The 16,772-nt window shown below is 40.2% G+C and overlaps 1 protein-coding gene across 4 annotated transcripts in view; it reads left to right on the forward strand.

The window, feature by feature from the left end:
- ARHGAP21 (Rho GTPase activating protein 21) overlaps positions 1–16,772 on the forward strand; it is a 127,071-nt gene that overhangs the window by 44,803 nt on the left and 65,496 nt on the right. For all 4 annotated transcript variants that reach the window (XM_075082641.1, XM_075082642.1, XM_075082643.1 and 1 more), the window contains one exon: positions 8,854–9,036. In XM_075082641.1, the coding sequence (XP_074938742.1) occupies positions 8,854–9,036 (183 nt within the window). The remainder of the gene's footprint in view (positions 1–8,853; positions 9,037–16,772) is intronic.

The raw sequence follows: 16,772 nt of genomic DNA on the forward strand, positions 1-16,772 counted from the left end.
TCTGGGTGGGATTCACGCTCCTAAAAGTGGCAGGTTTGCTGCTGGGACCACCTCCTAGCAAATACCTAAATTTATGTCGGTTAGTCCCCCAGAAAGGACCTGTTGCTATGGCCACCTGGACTTAGTGCCATAATGGTGCATTAAATGATTAAAAGTGAGCTCCTGTGAGGGAGGCATCTAGACCTGTGGTCACTCCATGGAGTGATGTTGTCACCTTTGTTGCCTTGCCCTTGCTCAGAAATGGCTCGTAATGGTTATCAGCAAGACCCATTAGCGGGGTGAGTGAGGGATAGCTGCTCACTGAGATCTACTGCCTGACTGCTGGTGGCTGCTTAGGGCCCGACTGCACAACCGAGGTGAGCAGCAAGCATGAGAAATGGCATTGCTCATCCTTGCCCTTAGTCTTATGGCAATCACTAATAATTTATTTCCATTCTCCTGTTCGATACTGAAACCACTCATTGTAATAACTTTCTCTCTATCTGTGGTCATAAAGGATTTGGATCTTGTTCTGGAGAACTAGTAGAGTTCTTCAGTGTTTTGCTGTTGTTATCCTTTCCAGTTCCTGCACCCCCCTCAGCTGCAACTCAAGAGAAATGTTACTGTTGGGGATTCTCAGCAAATATCCTGCACTTCGCATATTCAAACCACCTGCCCCATAGAAGATGAATGGAGCGACTCTGAGAGCTTATACTTTCCCTGAGTTTTGGAGTTGGAGAAGTCTTCCTTTGGAGACTGATTTTTTTTTTTTTTTTTAATTTTTTTTCTTTCCTCCCCTCCCTGCCCTCATGAAGAGCTGCTGCATGGAAGAGCTGTGCCTTCCAGTTCCAAAAACAGACTGTCTTCTGCTGTCAGCAATGGACCCAGAAGGAAGAGCTTGACTGGAGCAGTTTTTTCTGTCTCTGTGAATGCCACCTACTGATTGTTGCATGGATGAGGACTCATGCTCCATTTATCTCCACATCTCAGCTTTCTCTTGTGGTGAGAGTTGTTCACTGCAGCTGTTTGATCTTCTGAGCTTTGAGGGCTTGTTTACATCCTCATTTCCAGTTTCAGGTGCTTCATGGCAAGGCAGCCTCCTCTTGATACCTGCTGAAAACAGGCTCAGCAGTTACTAGCATTGGGCAACTGAGTACTTCCTGCAGATTTCTTAAATATTTAGCACTGAAGTGGACAGGAGGGAGACAGATACCTTCTCTGAGGGTCTTGCTACCAGTCAGTAGGTCCAACACAGTCTCTTGGATACGATCCATTTTCCTGTGGCCTGTTCTGCAAAAGAATGGAGGAATACTTAAGGTTGTTCTGGGGGTGGAAACCCTTTCCTCTTCTGTGCTTCAGTACATCTCCATGTCTCAAACTACCTCATTCTCTATCCAGGGTATGCTCTTCCAGTGTCACTCTGTAGATCATTCATCCTGAACTACTTTCACTCCAATCTGCTATGTTTTTTTTTAGTGAAGTGCTGTTAATAAAAAGTACATGTCAGCAGATAGTAAATGCCAGCAGTTATGTAAATATATTGTATATACTGTTGTGTATATTGTACTGTAAATTTGTATTGAATGGAAGTTGTATATTGAATTGAAGTCATTAGATTGGGGGAAGCTTTTATGTTTAACACTATAGTGATTTATTTCTACTTAGCAAAGTTCAGTTTGACATACAAACAGGAGGTGATTATACTTAGCCATGCCCAAGCAATGTTCATATTTCTAAAAGGGGACAAGAAAAAAGATGCACTTTCTGATTAAATTAGAAATCACAGGAATGCTTAATGACAGGGTTTAAACGTGATGAGAATTTAGTTTTAGAGGAGGGTATGTACACAAGAGACTCAGAGATTACACAGGGAGACTCTCAAAGCAAAAATATTGTTTGAAAAAGTAGTATTTAAGGCAGAGGCTTTGCATACAGACATCTTTACAGCCTCAAGGCTGTATAATGTCTTGTTACATGGAGAAGGAAGGTGTGAGAGGGAAGTCCTGTAGCGCTGTCACAGCATGTAGGTAGAGGCAACTGATTCTTGTTTATTATATATCTGCCCTAAGCATAAATCTATACATAAATTAAACAGTAATTAGTAATTATATATTTTTTAACTGTGTTGCTTGTTTAGTGTGAAGGGTGACTTTGGGGTAGTGTGCAAAGATAAATCTTCCAGTTTGACACTCAAAATACTGGAATGTTTAGGATTATTTGTTAATTATACAGGCTAACTTTGGTGTTAGTAAAGAAGGGGCAACTTCTTTGACTGGTATGCTTGCACTGCTGCAGGTACCTTTGGAATTTAGCTTAAAGTTTCTTAAAAGTCTAGTAGTATTAGTAGTATAGTTGTTAAATATTTAATTGATACACCCCCCCCCTTTTTTTTTTTTCTTTGCCTTTTGTTTGGGTGTCAGCCAGCATCCAAGATCATACATCTAGGAATTTTGTAGACATCTAGGAATTTTGTAGATTTCCTTTTATCTGAACAGTTTGGCAGACAGATTTCTGACCATCAGCATGGGCTCAGAGATACTGATGGTTTTATCTTCTAGCTACCTTACAAGGACAAAAAATGATGGAAGACTCCATTGAGGGAAGGACACTGTCAGTACCTAGACTGCCAATTTATACTTCCTGCCTGAATTTCTGTCCTCCCCAACATACATCCTACCTGTTTAGGGGAAGACTACAGGGTGTTGTCGAGCATGGAAATCAGTCAGAAGTCTGGACAAGTGGATATTTGACATGGAGGCCTAAAATTATTATGTAGGTTTTAGGTTTTCTGCATTCCAGTTTTCCTGCTGGTCCCTTTGCAGGGTTGTGGTTTTTTTTTTTCCAGTGAGAGGTGAACATGTTGCTGAAGCTCAAAGTGATGGAACTCGTTTGTTTTGAAGACAAAGCTGTGTCCTGGATACCTGCAGGATGGATTTGCTTAAGGTGTCATCTTTGAGTCAGTAATTACTTTTCTTCACTGGGAATGACGTCCTTCTGTATAAGGTGCTATCTGGACATTCCAGTCCGGTATAAAGAGATTAGAAATGTCTTAATCTCACCCCGCATCTTGAGACTATTTCAGTATGTGATCATTATTTTTGGCTTTATGGGTATGACCCAACTCCCTTGAAATCTTTGATTTATAAGCTTAAGGAGAACTGAAAGGAAAAGACTCATTTTGTATCTTGTGTGAATGATCCTGTTTTTGAGGTGCTGCTGAGACAAAACATTGGCTGGCTTTCTCTGCATGCTGGATATACCTCTGTATACTGCAGAAGAGGATGGAGATAATGTACCTCAAAAAAAGTTGTATAACCTGTCCTGGTTTCAGCTGGGATAGAGTTACTTTTCTTCATAGTAACTAGTAGGGGGCTATAGTCCCTTGTTTTAGTTTGCTTGCACATGTGGCTTTTACTTTACCTATTAAATTGTCTTTATCTCAACCCACCGGTCTTCTCACTTTTCTGATTCTCTCCTCTATCCCAACTGGGGGTGGGGGGTGGGGGAGTGAGCAAGCACCTGGGTGGGGCTTGGTTGCTGACTGGGGCTAAACCATGACAAACCTTGTACTTGGATATCTTAAATGTCTTTCTCAGATCTTTCTTAGAGGAAGTGTTACGTGTTTTAAGAACGCAGAGGAGCTGTGTGTTTTGAAGGGTTTGTAGTGGTTTTCTATCACATTGGAGGACCAGTGTTCTCCAGTGGATTGAACTTCTACTCTGTTGGAGTTCACTTATGTGCAGGAGTCAGATCTGTGATCAAGGAGAAAATTATAAGGGTCGAGGGGACATGTTGTCCTCTAGGCATGATACATTTCTTTGCTTCATCATTTCTGATCAGGTAGGTGTACCAAAAAAAGTAGAAGTATTCTTGGGGGGATATATTTATTGTTGCTTATTAACCTTTTTGTCGGCTTTTAGCAAAGCAATTTAAAGTTTTCTGTATGGTTGACAAAGAAGGTCAGTGGCTTATTATAACTTTAAAAATCATTAGTGGAAGAACCTGCTTATTAAAGAACCAAAGGCTGACTTGCAGTGAAACCTGCCGTTGTTCTGTGGGTAATGTTTTTTTGCCCATACAGGCAGGGCTTTTTTTCCTGTTCTGTAGCCTTAGCCAGAAAAGAGTTTTTTTTAAAGGAACTTATACTTTGTCACATAAAATAAGATTCAACTGTTCTAGAAAAGCCTGTTTTCTCTGAAATTGCAGGTATAACAGGGCAGTTAACTAAGTGATAGCTACTTGGGTACAGAAACTAGGGAAAATAAATGACCTGATACAAGAAATATCGCTGTTTTCAAGTGAGCCTACCATTTATTACAGCATTTGGAATATCCTGTCTTGGGATGATTTTAGGGATTAATACTTATAATGAAGACCTGTTTTGCTCTGGCTTATGTCAGTAGTGACTACAAAAAAATAAGAATTGTATGATGGCTGTTGAATCCGTAAAATCAGGTGACATCAACCCATTTTCTGTTCAGCATACATTCGTCTAACTGAATTGCTATTTCAGGTATCACATTTCTTGGTAGACTAGCTGAAACTTGAGCAGTGCTAAATGCATCTGAAGCAGGCCCTGCTTGGCACAGCCCACCTCCATGCTTTTATTTGAGGTATTGATAGCCAAGTCCCCTGGTTAGTCTGGTGGGTTTTGGTTTTCCCTTTTTTCCCCTAGCCTCTTTTCCTTTTTTCCCCTAGCCTCTTTTCCTTTTTTCCCCTAGCCTCTTTTCCTTTTTTCCCCTAGCCTCTTTTCCTTTTTTCCCCTAGCCTCTTTTCCTTTTTTCCCCTAGCCTCTTTTCCTTTTTTCCCCTAGCCTCTTTTCCTTTTTTCTCCCTAAATACAGATTTATGCTCCAGAAAGACTCACTTACAATGAGTTGTTTATTTATGTAATTTATTTGTGAAGTGTTCTATATGGTAGAAAAAAAAAAGATAAAAAAGTTTAAAACACACTTTAAAGCAAATCTTGATGTTGGTGCTAAGTGTTTTAGAAATAATTTTGAACTAGTGTATTGCACACAAAAATGAAGTACAGATGAAAATTGATTACTTGCATCAGCTTTGAAATGGCTAGAATGATAATTTTTTTCTTTTCAAGGATAGGTAGTGCAATGTATCAATTATTTCTTGTGTTCACTGTTCGTCTTCATTCATCTATGAAGATAGTATTCAGAAGTCAGAGTATATGTATTCATCTGTTTAGATAGTCAAGAAGACAATTCTTTATTGATAGTTTGTATTGCAATTACTTATGACTGTCACTTAAGGATTTTTAGCATGCTCGATACAGGTCTGTCCATAAATTGTTCAGAAATTTAAAAAGGGGGCTTTGGAGAGCCTGCGAGTTGGGTGTGTTTACCTTTTTAAATTTTTTTAGACTGATATAAAGGGAAATTATTGAGTTGCCATTTAATTGGAAATAGTATAATTTAAAAAATCAGTACTATGTACTGATTTTACATAATTCTGTAACTGTTTGTTAAGGTCACAGTGATTCATGTAGTTCTTTAAGGTGCCATCTGATCTTTCATGGATGTTTTAATTGCTCAGAAAAAAAGGGTTAAATACAATATTAAAAACAAAGTATGCATTTTACAATGCACTTAAGCATCTGTTGTATGTCCTTGTAATTGCATATAACAGGAAATGATGCTTTGAGATACTTTGTGCAGAAACTTGTATGAAGAAATCCTGAGGGAAATGATGCTTGAATCATATTTAGTACCCTGGGATTCTTCAGTCCTTGAACTCGCATGCATTCTGACTTTGATTTTGAGCATTGCATCTATAGAGGAACATACAGGTCTTTAGTAAGGACTATGGGAAAATAATCTTTGGTTTGTTAGATTTTTATATGAAATGAAAATCAAATAATTAATTTTTTATTCTCTTGAAATGCAAATAAGTCTACCCTAAAGACAGATCACCTCAAAGATATGAGATACTTACATATTTGTAACTTGATTACTATCATTTTTGGCTCACAAGGAAAACCATGTAGGAACTCTGCCTTCAGTAACATATTCTTGCCTATGTTAAACATCATCTGTTTCTTGCTTTCTGTCTTGCATCTTTGTTTAGTTTGTGTTTCTCAAAACTTTTCTTGTTCTTTTTAAAAGCCTTCTCTGGCAAGGGATTTTTCTGGTGGGTGTGATGTGGTTGGCCATGTCACAGGGTGACTCAACAGATGTTGACTCTCTTTTCTATATAACTTGGATTCTTGTTCATAGTGGTGGCTGAAAGTTGCTGTTACTGAACATGTCTCATGTTTATTATTAATATTGGCTTTTTGCATTGCCTTGTTGGCAGACCTCGCAGCGGGTCCAAGGATGGCATGAAGATAACCTTGCACTTCTGGCAGGCTCTTTCAAGAAATAATGATTTGACTGGGGAGTACCATTGCTTATGAACAGCTTTTAGTTCAGCAAATTCCATGAATGCTTAAAGTTAACATGAAATTACAAGGAAATTAGAGGTTCTCTTCTCATTACAGTCAAATGCTGCATCTCCCATTTCTCAGACCTGGTGAAGTTCTCTGTATGGCTGTATTTTGAACTCAGGTTACAGTATTTCTATACATAAACCTCAGTGATCCATCGTTATACATACTAAAATTGCCTTTAGGCTAATTAGAGAGGTTTTAATCAGAAAAAAGATGCAAATATATTGTAGACTTCTATTTTTCAGTGCAACATTTAAGCTTACTGTTTACATATCCATAATGATAGGTGTTTGCTTATTACAATTTCTCAATCTTGTACGATATCTGCAGTTGTTTATAATTGTTCAAAACTTCCGTATCAAGTGTTGCCTGTAAAAATTTGAGAGGAGAACAAAAGATTGCAGGAGAATGTTAAATAGATGGATTGCTGCCCATCACTTAATGGGAAAAATCCCATTCTTTTTTAGAGGCCAGTGATATTTTTTTATTAGGAGCTTTTATTTTTTGCCAATTTACGAGGATCAAAATGTTCTTACTGGCTCTGGTTTCTGCTCATGTCATGAGATTGAAAGGCTGAGAAGGGCCATTTATTTGTGCAGAACTGAAAAAATGCTGTCATGTTCAGAAGCTGAATAAATTGGTGGGGAACACCTCAATAACAAACCCCATCCTTAGGCTAAGGATTGTCTAACTTAATCTTTACACTGCTTGAACTTTAAACTAAAGCCACTCGCCCTGACAGTTCCACAGTCCTTGCTGATTTTTCATTCCTTAGCTGATTGCACAGTCTTTTTGGTTTCACACAAATGATTTAAAATGTGAGTGAAGATGATAGATGAGATCAGACTGGGCTGAGATAGTCCTTGGTATTTATTACTGTTTTTCCAAAATCTGCTGATAATCCTTCTGGGCTTTTTAGAGGAGGGGGGCCCTGTCGGAGATTACCTGGTTTTCTGGTTCCAGAAGTGGCTCCAATTCTTGTCTTGGTTGTAGCACCAAGACCGTTCTCCATTTGTATGTTTTTCCTTGCTGAAGAACAGATTTGTTGGAGGTAGCAGGGGTCTGGTCTTTGAAGCCCTGGCTACTATTTCCTTGTCCTCCCTGTTGGATGTACCAAGATGTGGGTTTCTGAGGACAAACCATAGCATCTGTGGAGAAATGTGTCGTGTTTTACATACCTGAATGCAGAATGCTGTTCTGGAGGGTTAACTATCTCACCAAGCAGCCACAACACTTTCCTTACAGTAATATTGTTGCTGTCACTGTAGTTAAGTGGAAATGCTTTGCCTTCTCTGTAGATGTTGATTGGGCTTGGCTGGGCCCACCTTGCTGATAAGCACTGCAGTTGGAGATCCCAGTTGTAAAGCTGAATCAAAAAGGATTACTTTGGAGCAGCCCAGGAAGAAAACCAAGCACTAAATTCTGACGTGTATTAGCCAGTTGCTGAGCCCCAGCAGCAGGGCTACAGAAGGACAAGAAGACTATTATTTCTGTTTGAATACCCTTTGAATAGGCTATAGGCTCTGGTATCTAAATTTGTTTCACGCATCGTTGAACTAGAATATTTAGAGGAGGGTCATAGGTTTTTGCATGCTTTCTTTGTATGTCTTCTGCCTCTGATTCGAAACATGTGGTGTGGCACTCACTTTGAAAATTGAAATGGAAGATTTCATCTAAGTCTGAGAAGATAAAAATATTTATAATAAAGTTTCTTGAGTCATAGGCATATAAAATTACCCTTAAGAAAAAAACCCAAGATGTCTTGTTTCTGCATGAGAGGAGGCATTGCAGTAGGACTGTAAAAGGAAACTAGACCTTTTTACTTGTGTATTTAGAATTTGCATAATAAAATGTTCAGAGAAAGTAGCTATGGGTGGAAAAAACAAAGGTGAAGTCAGAGGTATGACTAGAGGAAAGGGGTGTCTTGCTGAAGAAGCCTAACCAATTGCATATGTTATTCAGTTCTGTTTTACTTGTTGTAAGTGAGGAGATACTAGGTTGAGAAAACTGTGTCTGCGCTATAAGTGAGGAGGAGATGAGTTGTTTTTGTATATATGTGTGTGAGCTATGTGCACCCAGAAATGAGGTCCCAGAAGGCACATGTTTGTATCTGCAGAAAGCAAAACACGCAAGCTGGTCGCATTTGTTGCAGTTCATTTGAGCCTTTCACTGTTTTATGTTGACTTTCTTGATGTCTAACTTCGTTTAAAATTTAAGAATAATTCTGTATGTGATAGGACCAGAAGTGTAATATTGTAAGGGATGCTGCTTTAGAATACACATTTCTTCAGAAAATACCAGTGATCATTAAGTTATTTTGGTTACAGGGGGAGAAATTATATTTTCAAGTGCACAGTAATGTATTATTGGTTTTTTTAATCTTTTCTTTAAATTATCTAAATTACTGACTCTGTGTGTGTCTTTTTATTTTAGGCAGCAAAAAATAAAGATGGAAAAGAGCAGAGTGAAGCTATATCACCATCGGAGGAAGAAGAAACTTTTTCTTGGCCTGGTCCCAAAACTGTTGTGCTAAGGAGGACATCTCAGGGTTTTGGCTTCACCTTAAGACACTTCATAGTTTACCCTCCAGAATCTGCAGTACAGTTTTCTTTTAAAGTAAGTGAAATTAATAATGAAGCACTTATATGTAGCTTTACTACACTTCTTCGGGTCAAAAATCCAGCTTGCTTGAAAGTAAGACACAGATGTGTCTTACAGAGATGAAAGATCCCTTGTGTGTAAGGTGGATGGGCTCACTTATTGCATTATTTGATAACCATGCACTGATCTGTTCCAAGAAAATGGAATTAACGGAGTATGAGCTCACCTGAGTTAAAAATATTTGTTACCACGGGTAAGACCAGTGGTTACTGTAGAATATGGAAATATTTTTCTGGGCAGATTTTTATTTTATCAAAAGCCAGTGTGATTAGTCTGTACACCTTCTAAAGTATAGACTTCAAGGATGTGAGGCTTGGGTTTTTTTTGTTTTGGTGGTGGTGTTGTCGCCCCTGAACTGAAAATTTGTCGTATCATCATACAAAGAGAATAGCCTAAGCATTCTAAAATGAATGTACATTAGAAAGATGGGTTGTGTTTCTATATTATGTTCTGTCTGCTGAAAAGAACAGTCTGCAAATAAATAGTTCTAAATGTTAAGTAGCTAATTGGTCTGCATTGCTCAAAGGGTGTATGTGTGCCTCTTTGACTGAACCTTTTGAAAGTTGCTGTACGTACCTGGTGTTGAGAAAAAGTCCATTTAATAGTGATAGAAATTTGAATGTTGACAAGAGTTTTTTCCTAGTGAGGTAAAATAACATTTGCTCATTTTAAAGTCAACAAGTATGCAAGTTCTCATAATCTGTGCCACCTTTTTTTTTGCTTTTGCAGTTAGGCTGAAGAATAGATTTTAAGACGGGGAATGGGTATATGGGTATTGAAGTTTCACGATCTTTCCAGACAGCTAAGTGACTCATGTGTCCCTGTGGGAGCCTTTTTTATTTTTTCCATGTGGCTATAAGATTTCCACTGAAGTAGAAAAAGCTTTGCAGGAGAAAGTTGGCACACTTTTCTGGTTAACTTCAGCTATTCAGCCTGCACTTGAGTGCCAAAATTTTTTCCCCTTGACAAGAGTCACTGAAGCTAACTGGAAGCAAGACTATATAACCTGTTTTGAAGGACAGGAATGTTGGGATCACCTGATAATTGTTAAGAGAGTCAATATCTGGTTGAATTCTAATGTGAAACAGGGGAGGGAGGGTGGGAAAGTCTTAGCTGACCACTTGTTAGCATCTCCCAACAACAACCCCTATTCATGCTGAGGGTGAAAATATAAACAGCATGAGCAGGATGAATCTCCTTAACTAAGAAGTGACTGGATAGGTTTCTTTGAATGTGTTACTAGATCTCTCTGAGGAGGACGATATCTTTTCACATGCAGAAGGAGGTAGGCACAAGGAAGGGCAAGTACTATAAAAAAGAAAAGTCAGCCCTTCCCATCTCATTCACATCTGATGGTTTCTCAGAGACACCCAAGCAGTACATAGTGAGCCTGATACCTGTAAATCTCGAGGCGTGTCTTGAAGTTCTACCACCCTCTTTTTCTGCAAGAGAGCTTTTACCACTTTTTTTTTTTCTGCTGTTTCTTCTATGATGTGTCTTAATCTGGTTAATTCATTCCCATTTCTGGCTGGTTTTTTTTCCTTATTTTTTGAAAAGGAAATGATGAGATTGTTGGATAGATCTAATACCTTTATTCAGGGCATTCATTTACATCTAAAGATGATAAGGTTCATTTGGACAGCGCCCTGGTCAATACTTCTGTAAATTAACCTGAACTGTTGTATGCTCTTCTCTTCCTTTTGCTGTCCATGAGGTGGTAGAAAAAAAGAACAGATCTTCAAAATTATTACTCCTAGGTCTTCATAAGGTGGCTTTTATAGAAACCTAGGTGTACCTAAGTTATCACAGAATCACAGAATGCTAAGGGTTGGAAGGGACCTCTGGAGATGTTCTTGTCCAACCTCCCTGCTTGAGCAGGCACACCCAGAGCAGGGGGCACAGGAATGCATCCAGGCGGGTTTTGAATATTTCTAGAGAAGGAGACTCCACAACCTCCCTGGGCAGCCTGTGCCACTGCTCTGGCACCCTCACAGGGAAGAAGTTTTTTCTCATATTTAAGTAGAACTTTCTGTGTTCCAACTTGTGCCCGTTGCCCCTTGTCCTGTCGTTGGGCACTATTGAAAAGAGCCTAGTCCCACCGTCCTGACACCCACCCTTTAGATATTTGTAAGCATTGATGAGATGCCCCCTCAGCCTTCTCTTCTCCAGGCTGAACAAACCCAAGCCTCTCAGCCTTTCCTCTTAACGGAGATGCTCCACTCCCCTGATCATCTTCGTCACTTGCCGCTGGACTTGCTCAAGCAGTTCCACATCCTTCTTGAACTGGGGGACCCAAAACTGGACACAGCACTCCAAATGTGGTCTCACTAGGGCAGAGTGGAGGGGGAGGATAACCTCTCTTGACCTGCTGGCCACACTCCTTTTAATGCATCCCAGGACACCATTGGTGGTCTTGGCCACAAGGGCACAGTGCTGGCTCAGGGTCAGCTTGCTGTCCACCAGCTCTCCCAGCTCCTTCTCAAGAGGCACTTTCCAGCAGGTCAGCCCCCAGCCTGTACTGGTGCCTGGGGTTCTTCCTCCCCAGGACCTTGCACTTGCTTTTGTTGAATTTCATGAGGTTCCCCTCGGCCCAGCTCTCCAGCCTGTCCAGGTCTCGTTGGATGGCAACACAGCCTTCTGGTGTATCAGCCACTCCTCCCAGCTTGGTATCATCAGTGAACTTGCTGAGGTTACACTCTATCCCATCATCCAGGTCATTGATGAATATGTTGAACAGGGCTGGACCCAGCACAGACCCCTGGGGAACACTACTAGTGACAGGCCTCCATCCAGTCTTTGCTCCACTGATCACAACCCTCTGAGTTCAGTTGCTGAGCCAGTTTTCAATCCACCTCACTGTCCGCTCATCCAACCCGCACTTCTTTAGCTTGCCTGTGAGGAGGCTATGGGAGACAGCGTTGAATGCCTTACTGAGGTCCAGATAGACAACATCCACTGCTCTCCCTTCGTCAACCCAGCCAGTCATGCCATCGTAGAAGGCTATCGGGTTGGTCAAGCATGATCTTCCCTTGGTGAATCCATGTTGACTGTTTCTGATAACCTTCTTGTCCTCTACATGTGTGGAGATGACCTCCAGGATGAACTGCTCCATCACCTTTCCGGGGACAGAGGTAAGGCTGACTGGTCTATAGTTCCCCAGGTCCTCCTCCTTGTCCTTTTTGAAGATTGGAGTGACGTTTGCTGTCTTCCAGTCCTTGGGCACCTCTCCTGTCCTCCATGAGCTTTCAAAGATGATGGAGGGTTCAGCAAGAACATGCGCCAGCTCCCTCAGGACTCGTGGGTGCATCCCATTGGGGCCCATGGATTTGCAAGGATCCAGTTTGCATAAGTGATCTCTGACACAGTCCTTCTCAACCGATAAGTCTTCCTTTTTCCGGATTTGTCCTCTCTTCTCTGGGGGCTGAGTTGCCGGAGGGCCAGCCTTAGCAGTAAAGACCAAGGCAAAGAAGGCATTCAGTAACTCCTCCTTCTATGCATCCTGTGTCGCCAAGGCCCCTTCCTTGTTCAACAGTGGGCCCACTTTATCACCAGTCATCTTTACTGCTGATGTATTTGGAAAGGCCTTCTTGTTATCTTTGACATGCCTTGCCAGATTTAATTCCAAGTGGGCCTTGGCCTTCCTTGTTGCATCTCTGCATACCCTGACAACATTCCTATATTCGTCCCAAGTGTCCAGTCCCTTTTTCCACATACTGTGTACCTCCTTTTTCCATTTGAGTTTCTGTAGGAGGTCTTTGCTCATCCATGCAGGTCTCCTGGCTCCTCTGCCTGCCTTCTTCCTCCTGGGGATGCACTGATCTTGAGCTTGGAGGAAGTCATCCTTGAATACTGTCCAGCTTTCCTGTTTATGGTACTAAAGGATGAAATTAATCTATTGTCAGCCTCATCCTAATATGGGGCAAATCTGATTTCTTTGGCTGTCCTTATTTCACCAAAGATCATATTGGTTACCAGCTAATTACAGTCTCTGTCATTGATTCTAAGCTCAAGTATCATTTCTCCCTCTTTCCTCATTCATCAAAATTGTAAGGGCCTCAGAAAGTGGAGGTGGTTTACTCTGCATACCTTAGAGGTAGTATAGTAATGATAACTATGTTTTGGTTTTCTGTCTGTCTTAAGTCTTGTAGTAGCTTTGTCCCTTCTTCATACCTGAGAATGAATGCAGTTACCTGTGACGTAAGGTAGAGATTACAGCTCTAAGTGAAAGATGCCATTGACATAACAGCCGGAGTTACTCAATCCTCTACTAGTTTCTCAGAGCCTCAGTCTTTCCGTTACCACAAGTGTAAACCTGATGCTGTCGCTTTCCCTCTAGATCAGTGCAGAGGTCGTCTTTTACTCCAGGGAAGTATTTGCATTCTAGCTCCTCTGATTGCTTTCAAGGTAGGCAAGCAGTCTCTTGCAAGAGATTTCAAGACCTCTAAATTTTAGCAAGCCAACATAAATTGGGAGAGGCAGTAAATGAAGGAAAACTATTCTAGATGGTTTTCCTTCAATCAGTCTTTCCACATTCTTTGAATTTTTTTTTCTCTTGAGTACCCACTCTTGGTTCCAATTCAGAAATATTCAGTGAAAATGTCTCCATTAAAAGTTCTGCTCCTGTTGCTTGCAGTTCGTGTATGTTTCAAAAACTGTTGACACGTCAGGTGGAATTTCCAGGGGAGAAGAGGACAAGGCTCCTCACACAGGGGGGAACAGTGGGCATCTTCAGGACAGAGAGCATAATGGTTCTAGGCTCCAGGATGTGGTAAAGTCACACCACAGCTGAATATTCCATGGGAATGGGAAGAAAAGCTTCCTACAAGCCAGAGAAGGCTGCAACTTGAAAAGCCATTGAGGTGAATTTTCTTGGAAGCAAAGAACTCTACCCCAAAGGATGTATTGAGTGGGGAAGAGTGGGTGTTATTTTATAAAAACCTTTAATAATCTGTTCTTTTTCTGGGTGCATTTGAGGGTTTTTATTTAAATTTGAAGAAGTTCGGTGTTCTAGTTGTTAGTCTAATAAAACCTATGTTCAATTGAAAAGCTTTTTTTCAGTTGTCTTGGGGAGCTTGCTACAAGGAAGAGGTCTAGGCAGATCTGCCTCAGATCTGGCTGACTGGGAGTCCCAAAACACACTTGTCTTCTAATATGTTAACACCTAATAGTACTGCCTTAAGTTAGCTTCAGTTCTTCAGGTGATTTTTTTTTTTTGGGGTGTGTGTGTGACAACTTAGTTATTTCACAGATTGGAGGCACACCTTACCCTTGCTATTCAATGAGGAGAGAGCTGTGAGGCTTCCCCTTCTCTTATTCAGCGGTGCAGAGCACCACTTTAACAGAATGAGGGTCACTTTTGTGCAGAAGCCAACTCCACTTTACTGTCAAGCACATGAAATTCTAGCTGTCTGGTCTATCTCATGGATGTCTCTAAGTGTTGCAGAACTTCAACAGGGGTTTCTTTTGTTTCAGTGCTGATCAGAAAGACACAACAGTGCTAAACTTTAGTTTTATTTTTAATGATGCTACTGATTTTTTTTTTCTGAAAAGAACTGTTCAAAACTTGAATAAAATAGGTGGAGTCATATAACCAAGAGACCTAGGGTTTGGTGAGGGTAAACTCTAGTAGCAGATATTTCTAATCTTACATGTGCAAAGCTGATGCTTGCCTTTTCATAGACTTCCACTCTCATTAATGTGAAACTACAATTCCTGCTGAGGTAGCTAGACCAGTGCACTAACTGGCATTGAGCCACCTGTGTTAGATGTGTAACACCTGAATAAGCAGGGTGAGTTGCAAGAATAAAAGTTGATACCTTAGTGACAGGGTGACACTGACCTGCATAACTGCATATGAGGGGCATCCATAAAGCTTTGTTTTCTCCATTTACATTTACATCTGACTGGAAAACAGGCCTTACTTGCTGTCACTGAAATGACTGAACATGATTTGTTATAGTTAATTCAGGGAAGTATCTCTGCATATTTTAATACTGAATGCTAGTATGTTCTATTTAATTTATATTATACTTATATTATATTTTTATATTTCATTTATGTCATTTAATGTTCAGTTTGTACCTGATACTGCAGGTCTAGTCACATTCGGGATAGTGTGCTAAAATCTATTATCTTTTCATGGTTCCTGCACAAAACAGCTAATTAACTACAAATCAAGGGACTCTCTTTCATTGCAATTGTTTATAAATTAGTTAATAACATTATGATAGAGGAAGGTTATGGAGGAAGGTGGTGTTTGGTAGATCTGTTGGGAGCGACAGCCCTGTGTGAAGGATGGTTTGAAAGATGATCTTGGAACCTGAGATTGCAGTTTCACGTATTTCATTTTGCCAAAAGTACTCAGCTGTGCTTGTGTGGGGCCACACACCAAACTGGAAATAGCTGCACATTCAGGAATAAACCATCATGTATCCTTCCTTTCCATGCCTCCTTTCCCCTAAGAAAGTGCATAGGCAGTGTGTAGATTATTTCTTACGCTAGCGTTGCAAAAAGTCTATGTTAAATTACACTTTTAAAATCAGATGTTTATTAGGATTTGTTAGCCAGCAACATGCTTTTTTTTGCATGTGAAGTTCATTCTTCAAGCTTGATAAGTCTGAGAAGCAACGAATTGACAAAAGAAAACCTCTTTAGGTATGGAAGCAGCATATACTAACATCTTGCAATGTGTAAGAGGTAAATAGGAGGGAAAGCTAATTCCAAAATGTTTGTGTTGTAAAGCATTCCATTTTTAAAGGCCTGAGCTCACTGGCTTGACACCATGAAAAACTGATGTTTTGCAGCTGTCTTCTGTAACAGAGCTTTGCATACCCGGTGACAAACTGACAATCCCACTGCAGTATTTCATAAACAATGACAATTCTGTATTAGCTAACTTTTCATTTCCATATTTTTTTTTGTTTTATAGCATCAAACCAGGTAGCCTCCCCTATGTGAGACCTATGTTTTCTAGACTGAGCTCTCATATTTGAAGTCCTAAAGATGTTTTTTAACTTGACAGATTCCGTGGAAACTAGAGACATGCAGATGTTAGCCTTGTCTAATTCTTTGCTGCTGCTGTTCTGGGTGATTGCAGTTCAAAACCAACTGGCTATTACAGGGCTTCAAGGGATATAAAAGTAACTTTTAACAGTACTTTTCTACTAGTGTGGTATTACTCAATAACTTGAGTAATCATTTTGTATTTCAAGCATGCCATTCTCCCTCAGTACATTCCAGTTGTATGAATTTTTTTTTTTAAGGACTGTCAGTGATAGCTGGTAGTTATGATTGGTTATATATAGTGCAATGAGCAGAAGGGGAATCTTCATGCTTGTTACTAAATAGTGTCCAGAGTAGATATTTTTCTCTAGGCAGTACTGCTAAAGGTAAAACAAACTCAGTATTTCAGATTTCAGGAAGCATATTCGGAACGTACTTAAAAAATATTTTGTATCTCTTGCGTATTATTTAACTCTGAATCCTTAGATGACTAAAGCATAACGTCTCCTGCCTGGCTTTCAGTGTGGAAACATGCTTGCAACAATACAGTATTAGGCTTCATAACAGTGTTTCGGGGGGTTTGGTACATTTGTTTTCAGATAATGCCATTCATGTTGTTTCTGTGGGGATGTGTCATGGAACTGTGCTTAGTTGTTGTTGGCTTTGTTTGCCCCCCCCCCCCCCCTTTT

Source organism: Phalacrocorax aristotelis, chromosome 2 (assembly GCF_949628215.1).
Source record: "Phalacrocorax aristotelis chromosome 2, bGulAri2.1, whole genome shotgun sequence".
Taxonomy (NCBI): domain Eukaryota; kingdom Metazoa; phylum Chordata; class Aves; order Suliformes; family Phalacrocoracidae; genus Phalacrocorax; species Phalacrocorax aristotelis.